The following is a 21913-nucleotide window of genomic DNA, read 5'->3' on the forward strand; positions in this document are numbered from 1 at the left end:
GTGAGGTGCTGTTTCACCCAATTTGTGCCACATCTCAGTCAGCAACATAAGTTCCTTTCTCATTATGGCACATGCTCATCTTGTGTCTTTTTCTCTCTCAATATTTTGTCTCATTAGCTTCCAACTCCAGCTGTGTTCCACACTGTCAGTGACGGCATCGGAGCAGAACATTATTCAAACAAGTGCTGCTCTGTCTCACCATTTTTTCCTTTTCATGTACTCACTACTACAGTTATATTTGCAGTAACATCAAAACAAATAATTAAGTCGCAGCATAGAGACAGTTGCACTCTATTGTATGAACATTTTTCTTATCTTGCATCAAACTATAGAAGGGAATGCCTCTCACTCAGAAGCTAGTTCTGCACAAATTTGCATGAGCGAACCTGCAAGCACAAATTTAAGAATCAGAAATTGCTAATTTTGCTTAATTAACCCCAACACTTGCTTGTTCGGGTGATTGACATTCCTGCCCTCAGGCTCACGTAATTGTTAGCACAAGAGCAGGGGGCCAATTGGTGGATAGGTTCTCTACTTGAGAACTTGCCAGCCGGCAACCTTGATAAATTTTCCCCTTAGTACCAAGATTTACTCGTCAATAAAGAAAACCAAGAGAATGAAGCAATTTTGATAGTAGAAGTAAAGTTGTTAAAATTGCATGCTGTCTGAATCATGAAAGTTGTATTACTTTACTGTCTCTTTAAGATTCCCACTTCCACATCTGTATGATTGACACTTCCTCTCATTGAGATCAAACCCTCTAAAAGCACCATAAAGACATGGTTAAAACCTTTCAAGTTAATTAATTGTTACAGATGTTAACCCCTAAAGACAAGCCCAAAGGGTCGATTTATGAATCAAAGGAGGCTGCTTCCGACCCTCATCGCTTCAGGTCCACCTGAAGCGGAACTTAGGAAGTAGCGGTTATAAGACCAAAATTAGCTTGTTATTAAAAGAAATTCAATGTTTTTGCACAAATTATCGTTAACTCAATTTATATTAAATTATGCATTCAATTTATGCTTTGTATAACTTAATTAACTTTGTGCAAGATTACAAGTGGTGCGCTGATGTTAGCGTGCCTGAAATATTAAAATATTACGCTAATTTGGGCGTGTATTACTATTTGAAATTGAATGCGAACACAAACTAAATTGTAAATACATAGATATGTAAACATATACTGTAAACACGTATATACATATGTATATATACTTTTGAGCCCTTTCCACTCAAATACTGGAAAAAATGAAAACATTTGTATTTAATTGTAATATTAAATTATGTGCTTTACTGTGTAAATACTATAGATATTTTACATTCCAATGTTTTTCACACAGGGGAAAATGTTCTTTATATATTTAAATAGATATTCCTATATATATATATATATATATATATATATATATATATATATATATATATATATATATAAATACATTATATATATATATATATATATATATATATATAAAATATATATCTAATAAAAATAAATAAAACATGTTCTTCTGCGTAAAGAACATTGGAATGTAAAATATTCATAACTACTTTCGGGTTAGAGAGTGAGCAATGTGTTTTTTTCTAGTTGGTGATCTTTGTTAAAGGAGAAGAAGTTAATGGGGTTGCACTATCCAAAGTCTTTATGGCTTTTGCTTGCACTCAAACATTTTACTTTCAACTTGTAATATTCACACTAACCTGCACGTTAAAAGTTTACTTTTGGTGGTGTTAGCACTTGTAACCTGGCCCTTTGCAATATTATAACATTTTCTTTTACTTATAAAGTATGAATTTGCCACCTCCTGGCTACTTCAAAATACCATGTGGCTGGCAACATTTTCTGTGTAGAAATCTGTATATAAATGTAAATAATTTTTGGGACCTAAATAATGAAACATAGCAACACATTTCAAAACAAAATATTGGTAACTAGGAATGGACCTGTGTTTCCGCACATTCATTAAAAATAAATTGTTCATTCTTAATCGATGTTTCTGCTGAAACTCAACATTCTTTTTTCTTTTTTTTTAAATGGGGGGGGGGGGGGGGGATACAAGATAAGACTATTTATTTGAATAATCATCCTAATAAACTTCAACATAAAATTTTGAGTATCATATAATATTGCAATGTTACATTGGAATATTCAAATGTTTTATTCAATACTGTAATGTTAAATGAGCATTACAATAGAGTTGAATAATCAACACATGTATAATAAAAAGACAATGCAATAACACTATGTTGAATTTTAAATGATCAATAGATTTTCCTTCTTAATATTAGAAGAGTCCACAGCTGCATTCCTTACTTGTGGGAAATACTGAACCTGGCCACCAGGAGGAGGCAAATACACCCCAGCCAAGGCTCAAATACCTCCCCCAGTCATTGTGTCAGAAGATTTCGGAGTAGTCTCTTATGGAGGGTAGTACTCTTCGAGATGGGACTGGAGTTTTAAGTAGTCCTGTCAGCCTCTCAGTGAGAGCATGGATGAAAGTTAGAGTCCGGAGATGCAGGGAGAATCTTTCTGCAAAACCATCCTGACTCATATTAACAACTCCATAAGCAATCCGTGTTGTCGAGTTTTGCTGCCTGCTTTCTCCACTCAAGTGCATGTCAGAAGCAACGCTACTATCTGTCAAACTTGAAGGACTGTGTCACTGTTCCAAGGCATAGTTGACACGTAATTTATTACCTAGTGGGTCACAGATCATCCTAACCTATTAGCGGGAACGGAAACTATTCCAATTGGCAGCACATTGGCTCCTGACTGCATGTGTAGTCTCCTCAATCGGCTCGTGACTGCACATGTAGTCAGTGAGTGGAACAGCACATTGGAATATTCAAATGTTTTATTCAATACTGTAATGTTAAATGAGCATTACAATAGAGTTGAATAATCAACACATGTATAATAAAAAGACAATGCAATAACACTATGTTGAATTTTAAATGATCAATAGATTTTCCTTCTTAATATTAGAAGAGTCCACAGCTGCATTCCTTACTTGTTGGAAATACTGAACCTGGCCACCAGGAGGAGACAAATACACCCCAGCCAAGGCTCAAATACCTCCCCCACTTCCTCATAACCCCAGTCATTGTGTCAGAAGATTTCGGAGTAGTCTCTTATGGAGGGTAGTACTCTTCGAGATGGGACTGGAGTTTTAAGTAGTCCTGTCAGCCTCTCAGTGAGAGCATGGATGAAAGTTAGAGTCCAGAGATGCAGGAAGAGTCTTTCTGCAAAACCATCCCGACTCATATTAACAGCTCCATAATCAATCCGCGTTGACGAGTTTTGCTGCCTGCTTTCTTCACTCAAGTGCATGTCAGAAGCAACGCTACTATCTGTCAAACTTGAAGGACCGTGTTACTTTTCCAAGGCATAGATTCTAGTAAGATCGTTTCATTTTTTATTTTATGCTGCTTTTATGTGTGAGATGTTATGGGCTCATAGGCTGTTATGGAATATACAAGTTTCACTTTCACTTTAAGAGCTGTGCAGCTTACAAGTTTGGCACGCTTTTTCTCATAGCAGAGACGGTCCTGCATTGTGCAGTTTTCATTCTTTCTTTCCTGACTGGGTGTCTATCAGAGAAGAGTCATAAATCTCTGTACTGTCTGGGTCATAGGAGGTGGGTAATGCCCCAGCCATTGGGGTATAAGGGTGCCGTTTTTGTTACTTTAGAGCCATGCTTTCCAAACTGTGTGTCGTGACACATTAGTTTTCATTTTTTATTGGTTTCCGACTTTCTGTCTGACTGCTATGCATATCACGTAGTTGACACGTAATTGATTACCTAGTGGGTCACAGATCATCCTAACCTATTGGCGCAGCTTAGCGGGAACTGAAACTATTCCAATTGGCAGCACATTGGCTCCTGACTGCATGTGTAGTCTCCTCAATCGGCTCGTGACTGCACATGTAGTCAGTGAGTGGAACAGCAGTGTGTTTACAGCACAGGCAGTAGTCAGTCGGTCTCTGAGGGCAGCAGCTTAAACGCTGAGCTGAAGTCAGAAGTTAAAGTGTTTTTTTTTGTTTGTTTTTTTCAGCTAGCTCCTAGTAGTGCATTGCTGTTCCTGCTCTTGATATATGGATAGGAAGTGGAAGCTTAAATATGCTTGATGATAAAATGCGAGTGTCTTTATCTAATATTCCACTAAATATTCAGAAACTGTTTTCATCCCATCAACCTCATACATACTGTTACTTGTAAATACATTTTGCTATTATATAATTTATGTATGTGTCCATATCTCTTAAAACAAGTTAGTTTAACCTCCTGTTTGCTAGTACAACTGAATTACTGTGTCGCGAAATGATGTAGGTCTAAAAAGGTGTCACCAACATGAAAAGTTTGGAAAGCTCTGCTTTTGAGGGTGCTCCCTCTATTCCTAAAGAGTAATTCCTATCTATATTGTGAAGAGGCCTTAGATCCGCCCTCTCAATTATGTTCCATATGCCTTGATAATGTGATAATATCAAACATGTTTGATACCACCGAGCTGTCCACCTCTAAGGAGTTGTCGTCCAGTGAGGTGCGTACCCTACATTCTACTCTCTCTACACATGCAGTTTCCCGTACCATTGCTGATCCTCCATCTGGAGGGAGCCTTTTTTCTACCAGACGTTACTTTGCAGCTCCGATGGCGGTGCCTGTTGCCTTTAATGCTTTAACTCGCCCTGCCAAGCGCAAGCGAAAGGTTAGATATTTCACTCCTTCCCAGAGTACATCAGATAATTTGAAGTTCTTTCTGAGATTTTCTGAGATTTCAGAGTATGAACATTCTGGGTTGGAGTCTGCTGCCTCTAAACCTCCGGCTGTGGAGGAACCAGACTTTAGTTTTAGGAATTTGCACTTTCTTCTAAAGGAAGTTTTGGCGAATTTAGAGGTTTCAGAAGCCAAATTGCCTGATGAACCTTTAATTCCTAAATTGGATAGAGTTTGGGGTCAGGCTGGTACCTTATCCTTCCCTGCTCCTGTTAGATGGCGAACATTATTAAGAATGAATGGGAAAGGATTGGATTCCTTTTACCCCTCTTCTTCCTTTAAGAAATTGTTCCCGGTCCTAAGAGGGATGGCGCTATCTTCACCCTTGCTAAACATACTGCTATCCCGTTTGAGGATTGCTCTTTGTTTAAAGAGCCATGGATAAAAGATGGGGGTTCCGTTCCTAGGAGGGATTGCGCTATCTTCACCCTTTCTAAACATACTGCTATCCCGCTTGAGGATATCTCTTCGTTTAAAGAGCCATGGATAAAAGATGGAAACTCTGTTAAGAAAGATGTTTCAACATACGGGATATTTGTTTCAACCGTCGGCGGCTGTTGCCGCAGTTGCTAGAGAAACTACCTACGGGTGCGACTCCTTATAGGATTTGATCGGGGTGGAGAGGTCCCCTCGATGTTATTCAGGAAAGAATTACATCCTTGAGGGTTGCTAATTCTTTTATCTGTGATGCTATTAAGCAGATTATTCGCCTGAATGCTAAGGCTTCAGCTTTTCTGTTCAGGCCCGTCGGCTCTGGCTGACGTCATGATCTGCGGATATGACTTCTAAGTCTAGACTTCTTTCCCTCCCCTTTAAGGGAAAGATTTTGTTTGGTCCAGGCCTGGACTCAATTATCGTCACGGTCACAGGGGGCAAGGGTGCCCTCCTGCCATAAGAAAATAAGAACTAGTCTAAGGGAACATTTTGGTTCTGATAAAGTTAATTGTCAGCAGTTCTCCGCTAAGCCAGAGCAAACTAAGAGCTCTTGGAAGCCGGCTCAGTCCAGGAAAATATCCAAGCAGAGCAAGAAGCCCACCGAGTCTAAGTCAGCATGAATGGTCCTCTTCTGGATCATGTAGGGGGCAAACTGTCGCTCTTTTCAGTCACTTGGTTCAGGGACGTGCAGGATCCATGGGTCCTGGAGGTTATAGCTCAGGGTTACAAGATAGTTTTCAAGTCTCAGCCACCCAGGGGCAAATTCCTCCTCTCAAACCTGTCTTCCTGGCCAGAAAAGAGGGAAGCTTTTCTCTGGTGCGTACGGGATCTGTTCTCTTAGGACTTATTGTCCAGGTGCCTATCGAAAAAAAAGTTTTATGATAGTATTCAAACCTTTTCGTGGTACCAAATGAGGGAACTTTCCGTCCAATTCTGGACCTAAAGTGCTTAAACAAGTTTTTATATGTCCCTTCGTTCAAGATGGAGACAATAAGGTCCATTCTTACCCTCATTTGAGAAGGTCAGTTCATGACCACGATAGATCTGAAGGATGCTTCCTTCACATATCAATCCTCTAGGACCACTTCCAGTTTCTAAGGTTTGCATTGCTGGACCAGCACTTCCAGTTTATTGCACTTCCGTTGGGTCTAGATACTGCTCCAAGAAATTTTTCGAAGAGTGGACCATTCAAAATCTCTCCCCTGTCTTCTTCAATCCCATGGATGGAAGATGAATCTAGAGAGAGTTCTCTTATATCAAGTACCAGGGTAGAATTCCCGGGTACTATAATAGGCTCCATAGACATGAGAACAGCTCAGAGACGTTGTAAGCTAGCTTTAACATGTTAGGAAGGCACAGGGCCAATCAGACAATTTAACCTCAGTGGCATACATCAACCATCAGGGGGGAACGAGAAGCTCCCTACCTATGAGGGAATTATCTTGGATTCTGGAGTGGGCGGAGACCCACATCTGTTCTCTGTCAGCGATCCACATTCTGGGTGTGGACATCTGGGAAGCGGATTTCCTCAGCAGACAATCCTTTCATCCAGGGGAATAGTCTCTCCATCCCGAGAGATTTAAAAAAGGAAGATGTTATGACATCCCAATACCAAACTACCCAGATATGGGTCGAGGTACAGGGATCCTCAGGCGGAGCTAACAGATGCATTAGCAGTGCCTTGGAGGTTCAATCTAATTCATCTTTTCTGGCCGTTTACCACTACTTACTTGTGTAGTGGTTCGAATCAAGCAAGAGCAGGCATCAGTGATACTGATTGCTCCATTTTGGCCGCGAAGTATATGTTTCGCGGATCTAGTGGGGATGTCCTCATCTCCTCCGTGGAAGTTACCTTGTTGCAGGGATCTGCTGACCAATGTCTCTTTGTTCATCAATGTCTAGATTCTCTGAGGTTGACTGCGTGGAGATTGAACGCTTAGTCCTAGCCAAGAGAGGGTTTTCTGAGAGAGTTATTTTTACTCTCATTCAAGCTTGTAAGCTGGTTGCTCATTGCATCTATCATAAGGTGTGGAGGACCTACTTATTCTGTTCTCCAGGATGAACTGGAGAAGGGCTTTTCTTCAAGTCCCCTGATGGGACAGATTTCGGCCCTGTCTGTGTTACTGCACAAGAGGTTTGCTGAGCTTCCAGATGTGCAGTCATTTGTTAAGGCTCTGCTAGGATCAGACCTGTGTTTGTATCTAATACTCCTCCTTGGAGTTTAAATCTTGTTCTTTAGGTTTTGCAAAGGGGTCCGTTGGAGCCTATGCATGAAGTAGACATTAAATTGTTGTCTTGCAAGGTTCCTATTCTACTGGCTATTGCTTATGCGCGCAAAGTATCTGAGATTGCTGCCTTGCCTTCCTTATCTGGCTTCCATGCTGATAAGGCTGTTCTACAAACCAAGTTAGGTGTTCTTCCTAAGGTTGTGTCAATTCGCAACATCAATCAAGAGATTGTGGTTCCTTTCTTATGTCCTAATTCTTCTCGTTGAAGGAACGTTTACAACATAATTCTGGATGTAGTTTGTGCCTTGAAGTTCTATCTTCAGGTCACAAAGGAATTTAGACAAACTTCTTTCTCTGTTTGTTCTCTTTTTTTCCGGGAAGCGTGGGGTCAGAGGGCTTCTTCGACTTCCTTATCTTTTTGGCTGAGGAGTGTCATCCGTTTAGCATAGAGACAGCGGGACATAAGCCTCCTCTGAGGATTACGGCTCATTCTACGAGAAGCAGTGGTTTCCTCTTGGGCCTTCAAAATGAGGCCTCTATGGATCAGATTTGTAAGGCGGCTACCTGGTCCTCCTTACATACTTTTTCCAAACTTTACAAGTTTGATGTTTTTGCTTCTGCTGAAGCAGCCTTCGGGAGAAAGGTTTTGCAGGCTGTGGTGCCCTCAGATTAGGGTCCGCCTCTCTTTTTTCCCTCCCGTTAGCATTTTGTGTACTCTAGAGCTTGGGTATATGTTTCCCACAAGTAAGGAATGCAGCTGTGGACTCTTCCCATATTAAGAAGGAAAACTTAAATTATGCTTACCATATAATTTCCTTTCCTTCTATATGGGAAGAGTCCACAGCTCCCGCCCGTGTTCTCTGATGGGCGGCCCTAAATTTAAATGTATTCTTCTGGCACCTTTTTCACCCTGATATTTCTCCTACTGTTCCTTATTCCCTCGGCAGAATGACTGGGGTTATGAGGAAGTGGGAGAGGTATTTGAGCCTTTGGCTGGGGTGTCTCTGCCTCCTCCTGGTGGCCAGGTTCAGTATTTCCCACAAGTAAGGAATGCAGCTGTGGACTCTTCACATACAGAAGGAAAGGAAATGATCTGGTAAGCATAATTTAAGTTTTTTTTCCCTGAAAATGTACTTAAATTTGCCGTCCCCTGTATCATGTGACAGCCATTAGCCAATGACAGACTCGTATACGTATACACTGTGAAGTAGTAGCTGGTGCCTTAAAAAGTAGGCATTTAAAAAAATATTCTAATGGAAGTAAATTAGAAAGTCTTTTAAAACTGCATGCTCCATATACTGTAAATCATGAAAATTTAATATTGTCTTTGGTGTCTCTTTAACATATGTGCTACAGAAATAGTTAAATGACAGAACAAAGGTCAAGGTGAACATATGTTCTACAATTCAGATGTCAAAACTGCAGCATTCCCCTATGTCTGTTGGTGACATTACTAAGACATACAGATATAAAGCAATCACACAGATTGATTAGAACAGCAATTGTTCTCTTTGGTTGCACACAAATATTTCCATTTAAATGTTCTCAATAAAAGTTACTTTCTCCTCTCAGACTTGTGGAGTTCCATCAATAAAGCTGATTTAGTAACAGCATTTTTTTTTCTCATTCTAGCTGATCACATTAGTTACTACAAATATTTTCTTCCATTTTTTTTAAAAAAAATTTTTGGGCTTTGTTTAAGTTTGTCCTATTGCAGCAGCACAGCTGTGGAGGTTGTCCACGTTGTACAAAGTGTAAAATCCCAAAAACGCCAGCACCTGGGTATAATTAGAAGTAGTGGGCGAGCTACATGGTAAGCACCATACCCTACAATGTGCTTAAAGGGACACTCAATCAAAATTAAACTTTCATTATTCAGATAGAGCATTTCATCTTACACAACTTTCCAATTTACTTCCATTAACAAAATGTGCACAGACTATATTTAAACTTTTTGAGTCACCAGCTCCTACTGAGCATGTGCAAGAATAAGTGTGTATGCATTTGTGAATGGCTGATGGCTGTCACATGGTACGTGTATGCTTTTGTGACTGGCTGATAGCTGTCACATGGTACAGGGGGAGTAGAAAAAGACATAACTTTTAAAATTGTCAGAAAAAAAATCTACTACTCATGTGAAGTTCAGACTAAGTGCTATTGCATTTTCTTGTTATCTTGCATTTGTTGATTATGCAAATCTACTGTGTTGACTGGTCCTTTAATAAACAAAGTAGCAGAACCACCATAAATATAAAGGTTCTTTATCAAGCCAACATTAAAAGATGACAACATTTCAGACGCATGTCCTTAATCGTGTCTGGTTATAGATTACTACATATTAAAATTTGAAGAATATTTTGTATATAGTCATCCAATGTTTATACTGTTTGGCTCCATTTGGTGGCGCAATATAGATGATTGTTTTAGTGTATGGATGGGCGACATTGGGACCCTGGAGAGGTTTTTTATGGATTTAATTTCTGTGATACAACATATCAAATTTAAGATGGCAACTAGTGAAGAATTTATCAACTTCCTATGTACCAAGGTATATAAAGATAAGAATGGTTTATGTATAGACCTTTATAAGAAAGAATTAGATCGCAAAACTGTATTGCGTTATGAGAGTGCCCACCCTCCTGCTCTCCTTAGGCCACTACCTAGGCGTCAGTTGATGCAAGTAAGACGCATTGTTTCAGATGAGGATTTGGCAAGAAAGAGACTTGTAGAGATGGTAGAGAATTTCATTAAGAGGTGGTGCCCACAGAAGCTGATAGAGAAAGAGGTGTCAGATGTATTACAGATTTATAGATGGATCCTGTTGGATTATAAACGACATCAGATGAAGTCACCAAGGATAGTATTTGTTAGCCAGTATTCAATTTTAAGTAAGAATATTCAGGGGAATATTTTGTAAGCATTGGCTTGTTTTACAAACAAGCAATCCAGAGGTAAAGGAGTTTCTTGATTATCCAATGCCAGCATACTAGAGAGTCTAGTACGAGCTGGTATTGGTTCTTGAAGGAGGCCTTATAAGAGCTACATTGAGAAGAACAACTTAGAATGTTTTCCCTTGTTTTAACTGTTCAAGTTGTAATAGTTTAATATGTGGCCCTATTTTCACCCTCCCTAGATCAGGTAAGAAATATCAGATTAAGGGGTATTGTATTTGTACCTATTTTCACCCTCCCTAGATCAGGTAAGAAATATCAGATTAAGGGGTATTGTACTTGTACCTATTTTCACTCTCCCTAGATCAGGTAAGAAATATCAGATTAAGGGGCATTGTACTTGTACCTATTTTCACCCTCCCTAGATCAGGTAAGAAATATCAGATTAAGGGGTATTTTACTTGTACCTATTTTCACCCTCCCTAGATCAGGTAAGAAATATCAGATTAAGGGGTATTTTACTTGTACCTATTTTCACCCTCCCTAGATCAGGTAAGAAATATCAGATTAAGGGGTATTTTACTTGTACCTATTTTCACCCTCCCTAGATCAGGTAAGAAATATCAGATTAAGGGGTATTGTACTTGTACCTATTTTCACCCTCCCTAGATCAGGTAAGAAATTTCAGATTAAGGGGCATTGTACTTGTACCTATTTTCACCCTCCCGATATCAGGTAAGGGGTTATTTGGGTATTTAAATTCAATAAGTACAAATGTATAACCAGACACGATTAAGGACATGCGTCCAAAACGTCATCTTTTAATGTTGGCTTAATAAAGAATCCTATTATATTTTTGGTGGTGGTGCTACTTTGGTGTATTAAGCACATTGTACAAAGTGAATGCTTGTACAGTCCAGGAGATCCATATATCTCCCTAACTGGACACAACAAAGGAAATGCTATAAATGTACCCAATTATGCTTTACTTCAATTTTATTTTAATATTGTACATTTTCACATTATCTAAAAATGATTTGTAATTAATTTATATCAGACCCAGAGGGATTTATGAGAATATATTGTGTTTAAATATGTATGTAGAGGTATGAAAGGTAGTTAGTTGAAATAGTTTTTATTGAAGATTCACAGCAGAAATGTAACATCGGCACAATGTGTGACAGTACAACAAAATATGTTTCTATTTATATGGATATAGAGATACAATTCACAGTTTGTACAGTATACTCTTCTCATTTTTTTGTTAAACCTTCCCATGAGTTGTCGTGTTTTATCCCCTCCAACATTAGAACTACTTCCCCATCCTCCCTACCCTCCCTCCCCCTTGAACAAAAGACCACTTAACTTGGTCTAACTTCTAACTATGAACTTTTTCCGTCAAGCAGTGTCCCTTTTTTTGGGAGCTGTTGTAACAAATTTCTCTTTGTTTATGGATATTTCTAATAGAATTAGTCCAGGCAACCACCCCTAAGCATGTCTTTTCAGGATCCAGTGGATCCAGATATTTTGAAAGCTTACAACGGTACCCTGCAACCATGCAGCTGACTCAGACATAGTGTAGATATTCTCAATTTTTTCAAGTATTTCGCTCCATTCCGGTGCTCCTTCCTTCCATTTCCTAGCTATGCATAATCTAGTAGCTGTGCATACTATGTTGACCCACTTATTAGTGGCCGAATTTAGTGAATCCAGATGAATGTGGAGCAAGGCTTTGGCGGCCGAGAGTGAGAATGAGTCATCTAATGTATTCTTGATCAAATGTGTTAATCTATCCCATATAGGTCTTATTCTCGGACACTCCCACCACATATGAAGATAAGTACCTAACCTTGAGCAGCCTCGGTAGCATAATCTATTGTTCTGTGAGGTATAGTGTGAGGTTTTTAGTGGTGTGAGGTACCATCTGTATGCCGTTTTTAACGCGTTTTCAACAAGATCAGCTCCCACCAGCCCTTTACCCAGCGATAAGAATATATGTCCCCATTCTTCTGCACTGTATGTGATATCTAGGTCTTGTTCCCATAGATTGTGTAGTCTATGTTTATTAAGGTTTTTCGCCTTTTGAATAGCAAGGTATAATCTTGTAATCATTTTTTTGTTTCTACCTGGTGTTAGTATTATTTGCTCTAAGATAGTATTCGGGCTGGAGGGAGTGCTCTGCCTATATTTATGTATCGCGTGTGATATTTGATGGTACAAGAACCATTGCAGTGTATTGGGGTTAATTTTATCCCTTAATTGTATGTAAGACAACACTTTCCCTTTGTCCAAGAAGTCCGCCACTCGGTATAGACCCTTGTTTTCCCATTTAGATATCAGTTTTCGGAATTCTAGTGGTAGTAACATCCCCAGTGGTAAAGTGGTTGTAAGTGGAGAGATTAGTTTCAGTGTTTTAGTCAATGAACTCCAAAGTGTTCTAGTGTTTTCCGTTGTCTTAAGTTTAGCTAGTGACTGGAGTTTAGTGTTTGTCGGGGACCAAAGAATATCCCCTGGATTGTCAAAACCCCCAATCTCCGCTTCAATGTTTGGCCATGTCATGGTGCGGCAATCTTTCCCTAATAGTGTGCTTTGCGCTAGTCTAGCGGCTTGGTAGTAGTCGCGTAGGTTAGGTATACCCATCCCTCCTAATTGTTTATGTAATTTTAGTAAGTTAGCAGGTATTCTAGTCGATTTGTGGCCTCGGATAAATCTGAGGAACTCAGTCTGTAAGTCATCTAAGTCCTTTAGTGGTATTCTGATAGGGAGGGCTCTGAATAGGTATAATAACCTTGGCAAAACATTCATTTTTATTGTTACTTGTCTTCCCACCCAAGAGAAACCGCCTTTTTTCCATTTGTTTAGATCTGTTCTTATATTTTTGATGATCGGGGTGTAGTTAGCTTTATACAAAGTATCTAGGGTATCAGTGATATATATTCCCAAATATTTAATAGTATGTTTGGCCCATTTAAAGTCGAAGTTAGTTTCTATCAATTTCCTTGTTTGTTCTGGAAGTAGTATGGGGAGTGCCTCACACTTATCGGAGTTTATTTTGAAGCCAGAGATCCGGGAGAACTCGCCCAATACCTGATAAAGATTGGGTAGAGAAAGCATGGGTTTAGTGAGCGTTAGCAGGATGTCATCCGCGAATAGTGACAGTTTAAATTCCCCTTTATTTAATCTAACCCCATAGATGTTCTTTGAATTCCGTATGCATGCTGCCAAGGGTTCCACACACAGCGCAAACAAAAGTGGCGATAGTGGGCAACCCTGTCTCGTACCATTTAATATATGGATAGGTCTAGATTGATATCCCGCCGCTCTGATTGTTGCTATTGGGTCAGAATAAATATTTTTAACCGCCCCTATAAATTTGTCACCAAAACCCAGGTGCTCCAGGACCGCTATCATATATATCCAATCCACCCTATCAAACGCCTTCTCCGCGTCCAAGGATAGGAGCAGAGAAGGCGTTTTTGTTTCCTTCAAATATTCGACCAGGGCCACTGTGCGTCGAACATTATCCGGTGCTTCACGATCTTTGATAAAGCCCACCTGATCAGGGTGGATCAATGAGGGTAAAAGATGTTTAAGCCTGTTTGCCAAGATTTTGGTGAAGATCTTTACATCTTGGTTGATCAATGAAATCGGCCTGTAATTTGGTGTTAATTTAGGGTTTTTCCCCGTTTTGGGTATTACAATAATTTTGGCCTGAAGAAGCTCCAGGGGGATTGGAGTTCCGCTTAGGGCGTCATTGCAAAATTTGTGAAGATGGGAGCCCAAATCTGTTTTAAACAATTTAAAGTAATCTCCTGAAAACCCATCAGGGCCCGCCGCTTTACCTAGCTTGAGCTCTTTGATAGCGGAAGCTATTTCCATCAAAGTAATCTCCGCATCTAGTGTATTTGCGTCTTGTTCGTCTAACTTTGGTAAATTTGCTGATTCGAGAAGTGAATGTCTCAATTGTGTTGTCTGAGGCGTGTGTGTGACCTTCCTCCCATCGTAAAGAGCCTCATAGTATTGGGCAAAGCATTCCACAATCTCTTGTGGGTGGGAGGTTAACGTACCGTCTGGTTTTTGTAGTTGTGTAATTGTGAAGGAATTAGTTTTTTCTCTTAATTTATTAGCTAGAAATCTATCTGGTTTGTTTGCGTGCAGGAAATAGTACGATTTTAATTTGCTAATAGCTCTCATGGAGTTGTCAGTTAATATTTTATTGAGCTCTTTTCTTTTATTGGTCAGTGTGGTCAACGTCGAGTTGGACAGTGTAAGTCTGTGTGACCTTTCTAATTCTTCTATTTCTTGCTGTAGTGTTGCTGTTACTGATCTGATCTTCTTTAGAAACATGTGTTTCTCTTTTATAAGTAACCCTCTAATGTAAGGTTTATGGGCAGCCCATGCTATTACTGGTTTGATTGAGGGAGTAACATTAAATCTCCAGTATTCTTTAAGGCTATTAAGAATTCTATTGAATATATCTGGTTGTTTCAATAGCGTGGGGTCATAAGTCCATGATTTCTGTCTATTTATATCTGTGAGGCCTTTCAATTGTGTCTGAATAATTGAGTGATCTGACCAAACTGATGTATGGATGGATGAGGAGATCAGATTAGGTATCATTATCTGGCTAATGTAGATGTAATCGAGTTTAGTATATGATTTATGGGCTGGTGAATAGTATGTATGATCAGTCGTCTGTCCATACAGTGAAGTCCAGGAGTCAACTACGTTGTGTGATTCTAGTGTCTCTCTAATAGTTTTAGTGATAGAGTTTAATCTACGTTGTTTGTTTGTCAGCTTGATGTTATTAGTTTCCTTCAGAATCTTTAGGTTAACATTAAAATCTCCCGCCACTATCATGAGGGTCTGCGACCATTGAGTTAATAAATGTGAGAGTTTAGTGAAAAAGGTATGTTGTTGTTCATTAGGAGCGTAAATGTTGCACAGAGTTATTTGTGTGCCGTGAATGTTACCTCTCACAATAAGGTATCTACCCTCCTTGTCTCTTATCACCTCTTCTTTAGTGAATGAGAGTGAATTATGTAGGAGAATTGTTACACCTCTTTTTTTAGTGTCAGTTGTGGAGTGGAAGTGTTGTGTGTAATGTCTACTCCAGTGTTTAGGGATTTGATTATGTGTAAAATGAGTTTCCTGTAGAATTATAATCTTAGCATTCATGTTACTGTATTGGGTGAGTGCTATCTTTCTCTTTACATTGGTATTTAGACCCCTGACGTTATGTGAGATTATCTGAAGTTTAGGATCCATTAACCAGCTACCACCTCCCCGACCCCTCGTACCTGAGTATCACATCTGATAAGAATTTGAAAGTTGTCTGAACTTGTCTTCTGGCCACCTATGGTATAGAGAAACTTTCTGGACCTCTGCTCGACGGAATTTAAAAAGAAAAAACAAAACCAAACATTAAACATAATCAAGTAATTAAACATAAAAAAACATAGTATAACAGTTGTATGTAGTAATAAATTCGTAATTTCCTAACTACATTCGTATCATAGCACAACAGTTTTATAGATATATTTCAGCAATCATGAGATATATAAACTCAATTATAGAGTGACCCGTTTATAAGTTTTTGTATAGAACATATAGTGGCCCGGGCTAGAGGATAGTATGAAATAATTAAATTTTGAATTTAGCTATTCAAATGACACTTTAATTCTTAAACTCCCCTCCAAAGGCCATCTGTGTTACTTTTTGAGTATATCTGTCAGAGTCTCAAGTCCTGTATTTAATTCTCTCGTACAGGAGCAGGCAAAGGAATAGTTACCACACAAAGGTATGAAACACCTTTCAGAGTCGAGAAAGTCTCTCAAGTCTTCTGTTTTCTTTTGGAAACTTTGGTCCAGCGACTTTGTTGGGTTGCTCCACGTGGGATCTGCGAACGAACTTTAATGTTGTCTTGAGAGTTGTCTGGAATCTCTGGGCAATCTAATTTTAGATGTTGACAAATGTCTGGAATGTCTTGTTTTTCTCTAATGGTGAAGGTGTTGCCCTCATGTTGTATGAACAGGGCGAAGGGGAATCCCCACCTATAATTAATCTGATTTTTCCTCAATAGTTGTGTCAGTGGACGGAGGACAAATCTCTTCTGGAGGGTCTTGATGCAGAGGTCTTGGAAGAATTGAATAATTGTTCCTTGATATTTAAATGTTGGATTCTTCCGAGCCGCTGACATGACCTCTTCTTTTTCTTGGAAGCGGAGGAATTTTACTATCACATCTCTGGGGGGATCAGAGTCTCTGGGTTTTGCTCTAAGAGCTCTGTGGGCTCTCTCAATTTGGAATTTCCCTTCTTCTAATGAGCCTGTAATATTTTGGAATAGGTGTGTCAGATAGTTACGAAGTTCTGATGGTATAATTGTTTCTGGGATTCCTTTCAAACGAATGTTGCACCTCCGGCTCCTATTTTCTAAGTCCTCTAATTTGTCATTGATATCCGCCAGTTCCTGCTGATGATCAGCTAGATGTTGATTGATGTGATGTCATCTTCCATTGTCTCTTCTTTTTCTTCTAAGGTTCCCAGCCTGGCACCCAATTCAGTTATGTCTTGCTTGATATCAGTAAGGCTGTTCGTGACAGTGTTTTGAAGAGTATCCATCTTTGCCCACATTTTGTCGAATATATTGGTAATATCTTGCTTGGAGACTAGATTTTTTATATCTTTTAAAGTTACAGGGGTGTCATAGTTTTCAGGGAAAGTGGTTTCAATTTCCTCCTCCATCTCCTCCTCAGTGATATTTCCACTTTTTTCTGGAGGTTTTTCTCCTTTTTGGGCTTTAAGAAAAATATCAGCTACTGCAGGTTTGATTGAGGCCCCAGTCTTGCTCTGCCTTCTAACTGACATTGTGCAGTATGTTGAATGTAAGGTGAAGCTGGTAAATCGCTTATTAAATGAGCAGACTGTGACTGAGTGGAAAAAGTTTCTGTGAGATTGCTCTGAAACCCCTTTGTCTGTGTGGGTGAATTTTTAACACGTTGCCAATCCAGGTACAAAAAGCTTTATTTCACTTTTATCATGCTGATTTTTCAGGGCTATCCAGAGTTTAAGCTAGAGAGTAAAACATCCTTATCCCTTATGTGCTGTTCACTCTTTTTATTAATGGCCCTTTATCGATGTGAATCATCTAGTATAGAATATCAATCCTTCTGTGTGTCTTACTCTGCCATCTCATCTCTAAAGTGGCGGTTTTACTAATTTGTGAGGTGGTATGCAGTTTTATGTGCAGCTTTACTCTAGTTGCGTTAGTTCGGCATTAGACACTGTAACGGCAGCCACACGGTAGCTCTCCTAAAATGGCGTCTCTTTTTACATGTTGCTATCCCCTCCGTTCTGGAGTTATATTGAGCAACTGACCTCCCTTGTAGTGCTTACCGGAACATTTACTTTTTGACTAGTTGCTCCGTGCGGGTCTCATTATAACAGGGGTCTTACTTCTATTGTCCTGCTCTGTCCGCCATCACCTGCCGAGTGTCGGATATGCTGGCTCATTGACAGCTATTGTATGCAGCGCCGTCTGACAAGCCAGATAGTAAAAAACCACTGTAGTTAAAGTCCGGTAAGGTTTAAGGGTCACTCATTGAGGTTTGGATTGCTATTACCCCACTTTCTGTGCCAAGTGATCTCGGAGCTCTAGGATTATGCGTCCTCCATTAAGCTTGCCTAGGCTCCGCCCCCCTATGAAAGGTAGTTAAAGGGACACTCAGGTTAAATTAAATTTTCATGATTCAGATACAGCATGTAATTTTAAACAACTTTCCAATTTACTTCCATTAAAAAAAATGTGCACAGTCTTTTATATTTACAATTTTTGAGTCACCAGATCCTACTGAGCATGTGCAAGAATTCACAGGCTATACGTATATGCATTTGTGATTGGCTGATTGCCATCACATGGTACAAGGGGAGTGGAAATATACATAACTTTGAAATTTGTTATAAAAAAATCTACTACTCATTTGAAGATCAGACTAAGTGCTATTGCATTGTCTTGTTGTCTTGCATTTGTTGATATAGCAAATCCAATGTGTTGACTGGTCCTTTAAGAAGGGACAGTTCAAATCACCTGAATGGGGTAGATGGTGCAATCAAAAGCCAAAAGTGCCAATATAATATAATATTTATAAATATAATTTATCATTGGATGTGTAACTATAGCAACACAATATACAAGCGGCAATAGTACAGGTGACACTGCTACCGGTAGAGAGCAAAATCCTGTTATCCCATTGGATACCTTTAAGCATAGCCCTAACCCCAAATCAGCTTATATGAAGATTGTCAGCCATGGCATTCTTATGCCGGGATGTTTTTGAAGGCAAGATTTTGGTATATACAAAGTATCAGCGGTAACTTTGTGTTTGGTGATTTAATGATCAGTTACCATTTAATACAGCATGAGTATAACAGCAATTGTTATGTATATCAAATTACTGTATAATGAGATATGCAGTCACTATTATGGCTTTTCTATACTTGCAGAGTATAATTTTGTTTTATTTGCCAGCTTTTGTTTCAGTATATGGCAGGTATGGACTACTGAAATAAAACCTGAAAAAGAACAAATTCAGTTCAGGTTTTTAATTATCTGAATAGGCACATTTTGCTAAGACAGAGGTGGACAGACATTTCACTTGTGACTGCAGAGTTCTTTATAGGAAGATAACATGTATCATTTTATAGCACCCACAGCCCAATAGGTCAGACTTCAGTGTGCCTGTATAGATTATGGCAGAAGAAACCTATAGGGACAGATTAAGGTGGAGCTGTAACAGTTATGCACAAGAGAAAAGGGGTTTATCGCAGGCGTTTGCCCTTGTCAGTTTTAGTGCTCATATTACAAGTTGAAAGTGAACGCATGAGTGCAATCGCGATTTACGGTGGAATGATTACCACGACCTCAGAGCTCTGTTTTGCAAAACAAACAAGTGTCACAAAACACATCAAAAATATATTGCAAAATACAGTTACACTCATAGTAACACTATCTAATAATAATAATAAAAAAATAAATATTGCACAAAAAAGTTATAAGGGCTCAAAGATATGAGGTCTCAGGTGTTAGAGAAAAAAAGGCAACCAAATGTATTTAACATTGAGATACATACATATAGATCTCTAAATATATATGTGTATCTACATGTATAGATGTGTGTACAGATGTATTTTTGTATTTACAGACATATATACACATAAATACATATGTATACACATATAGGCATATACATATATAAGTGCATTGGAGCCATTTGCAGTTAAGTAGATGAAAACATGAGAAAGCATATTTATACAATATTCATATTTAATAGTGTTTATGTATTTATTGTAAATATTTCACATTCCAATGTTCTGCACAAAGCAGGATATGTTTTAATTATTCATAAATAGATATTTATATATCTCTCTCCATCAGATATATGTAGAAATGTGTATTTATTAATAAATATGACATACTCTACTATGTGAAGAACATTGGAATGTGAAATATTAATATTTTCATGTTGGGTTAGCGCACTTGAGAATATGTGATTGGATTTGCACATGAGTAGGGTGTTACGTTTTGTTTCCACTTTTTTTTGCTCCATTGACTTCTATGGGAGAATACTTTAATGCGATCACAATATTTGAATTTCGGCTTTTTTGCACACATCGGGTTAGTGCCTGAGAAAAAACTTTTAACTTACTTGGTAACCATTTAAGTCACTAATTTATCTATTTACCATGCCGTTTAAAAAAAAAAAAGTAGACTTTCAACGTGCATGAAACATTTCATACATTTGGCATTGTTTTTAAGCTGTTTACAATAGATATGATGTGTCGCATATGGATAAGACCATTTTAACTGCTATTTCACCTTGCTTCTCTGTTTTCCAGTACTCGTGAAAGCCTGGCTTCCAATACATCCAGTATTGTTGAAAGTAACAGACGTCAAAATCCCGCTCTAAGCCCTGCTCACGGTGGTGCTGGTCCAACATTTAACTTCCGGACAGCTGCTACAGAAACCACGACAACTGATGCTGATAAACTGCAGAAACCCGCTAACTGTTTGCAAGCGTCTGTTACTAGTGTTTGATAGCCTTTCAGCCTCAAAATCTTGTTCTGTCTCATCCTCTACAGCAAAGTTTACTACACTGGGACTGATGTTTACATCTATTTACAAGCAAGCCTCACACCCACAGTTTTTGTGTCTTACTAAAACTGTGCTGCTAATTAGCCCAGGGGGCAATGACAAAGAACAGAATTCCCACCTTTTGTTCCTATTTTGGCTATATATTTTTCCCACAATAATTGCTTTCCAAAATGTACAGCTCTGTAGAAAGTGAATAACATTAGCGACAATGTGTACATTTTTTTTTCACGTAATTATAGCAGAGCACATATATTAGTCTTGACACTGTAATCTGCTATTTCAATGTCTTGCCATACAAAGCAGTTTATTTCTTTTTAAAGCGGCAGTGCTAAGGACTGATGAAAACTTTGATGCAATTGTAGGATTCCATAACCCATTATTGCATTATGTTAAATTCTGCTGGAATAATTTTGACTATATTTAAATGTAGCAAAATAAATGTTACCACTAAAAGAACCATACTTTCTAATACTAATGGATATCTGTGTTCCCGAAATAAGTAAATAAATTATTTTTATATATATATATATATATATATATATATATATATTCTCAATATTTCAGCTCCCTTTAAAGGTTTGTTAATCTTCTTCCTTGTTCCTCACCACTGTGTGCAGGACTCATTTTACATGGTGTTCTAGGTTGTCTGGATATTGTGTGCAGAAGGGTACTTATATTATTACTCCTTAATATACACAATAAATAGTCTAAATCAGTATTAGCTTAAGTACCCATCATAGTAAAAGAATTGAAGACTGAGTCTGGAAAGGTTTCAGTATATACAGTATACTTGGCACTGCTGCTTTGTGATGCTGAAACAGCGGTGTCCAACCTTTTATGCAGTGGGCCCCACACTTTTTTCTTTTCCTACTTGCAGGGCAATATGAATACTAAAAGTCCCAGAAATATAAATTGTGATAAACAATGACGACAATGATTTGTAGAAAATAATTGTTATGTAGATTGAGAAAGTAAGATTGGCAGGGTATGGGGAAAACACTTGGGGGTTGCATTGTGGCCCTCAGTCATAAGGTTGGACACCTCTGTGCTGTATTTGTGATGCTACTTGAAAAATATAAAATTAACTGCCACCTAGTTCAATAACATTGCTATAAGTACAACAGTCTAGAGCAGACATCCTCAAACTTGGCCCTCCAGAGGTTTTGGAACTACATTTCCCATGATGCTCAGCTAGCATATCAGCTGGCTGAGCATCATGGGAAATGTAGTTCCAAAACCTCTGGAGGGCCAAGTTTGAGGATGTCTAGTCTAGAGCAGGGGTCAGCAACCTTGGCTGTCCGTTTTTTTAGAACTACATTTCCCATGATGCTTAAGTGTCTTTAAGCTGCCTAATCATCATAGGAAATAGTTCTAAAACACCTGGAGAGCCAAGGTTGCTGACCCCTGGTCTAGAGCAGGGGTCAGCAACCTTGG

At 38.7% G+C, this 21913-nt stretch overlaps 1 protein-coding gene across 3 annotated transcripts in view; it reads left to right on the forward strand.

The window, feature by feature from the left end:
* STOX2 (storkhead box 2) overlaps window positions 1-20940 on the forward strand; it is a 276468-nt gene extending 255528 nt beyond the window's left edge. For all 3 annotated transcript variants that reach the window (XM_053703867.1, XM_053703869.1, XM_053703870.1), the window contains exon 4: window positions 20224-20940. In XM_053703867.1, coding sequence (XP_053559842.1) covers window positions 20224-20422 — 199 coding nt within the window. In that variant the 3' untranslated portion in view covers window positions 20423-20940. The remainder of the gene's footprint in view (window positions 1-20223) is intronic.
* The last annotated feature ends 973 nt before the right edge of the window (window positions 20941-21913 follow it).

The sequence above is a fragment of the Bombina bombina genome, chromosome 2 (genome assembly GCF_027579735.1).
Source record: "Bombina bombina isolate aBomBom1 chromosome 2, aBomBom1.pri, whole genome shotgun sequence".
In the NCBI taxonomy this organism is placed as follows: Eukaryota; Metazoa; Chordata; class Amphibia; order Anura; family Bombinatoridae; genus Bombina; species Bombina bombina.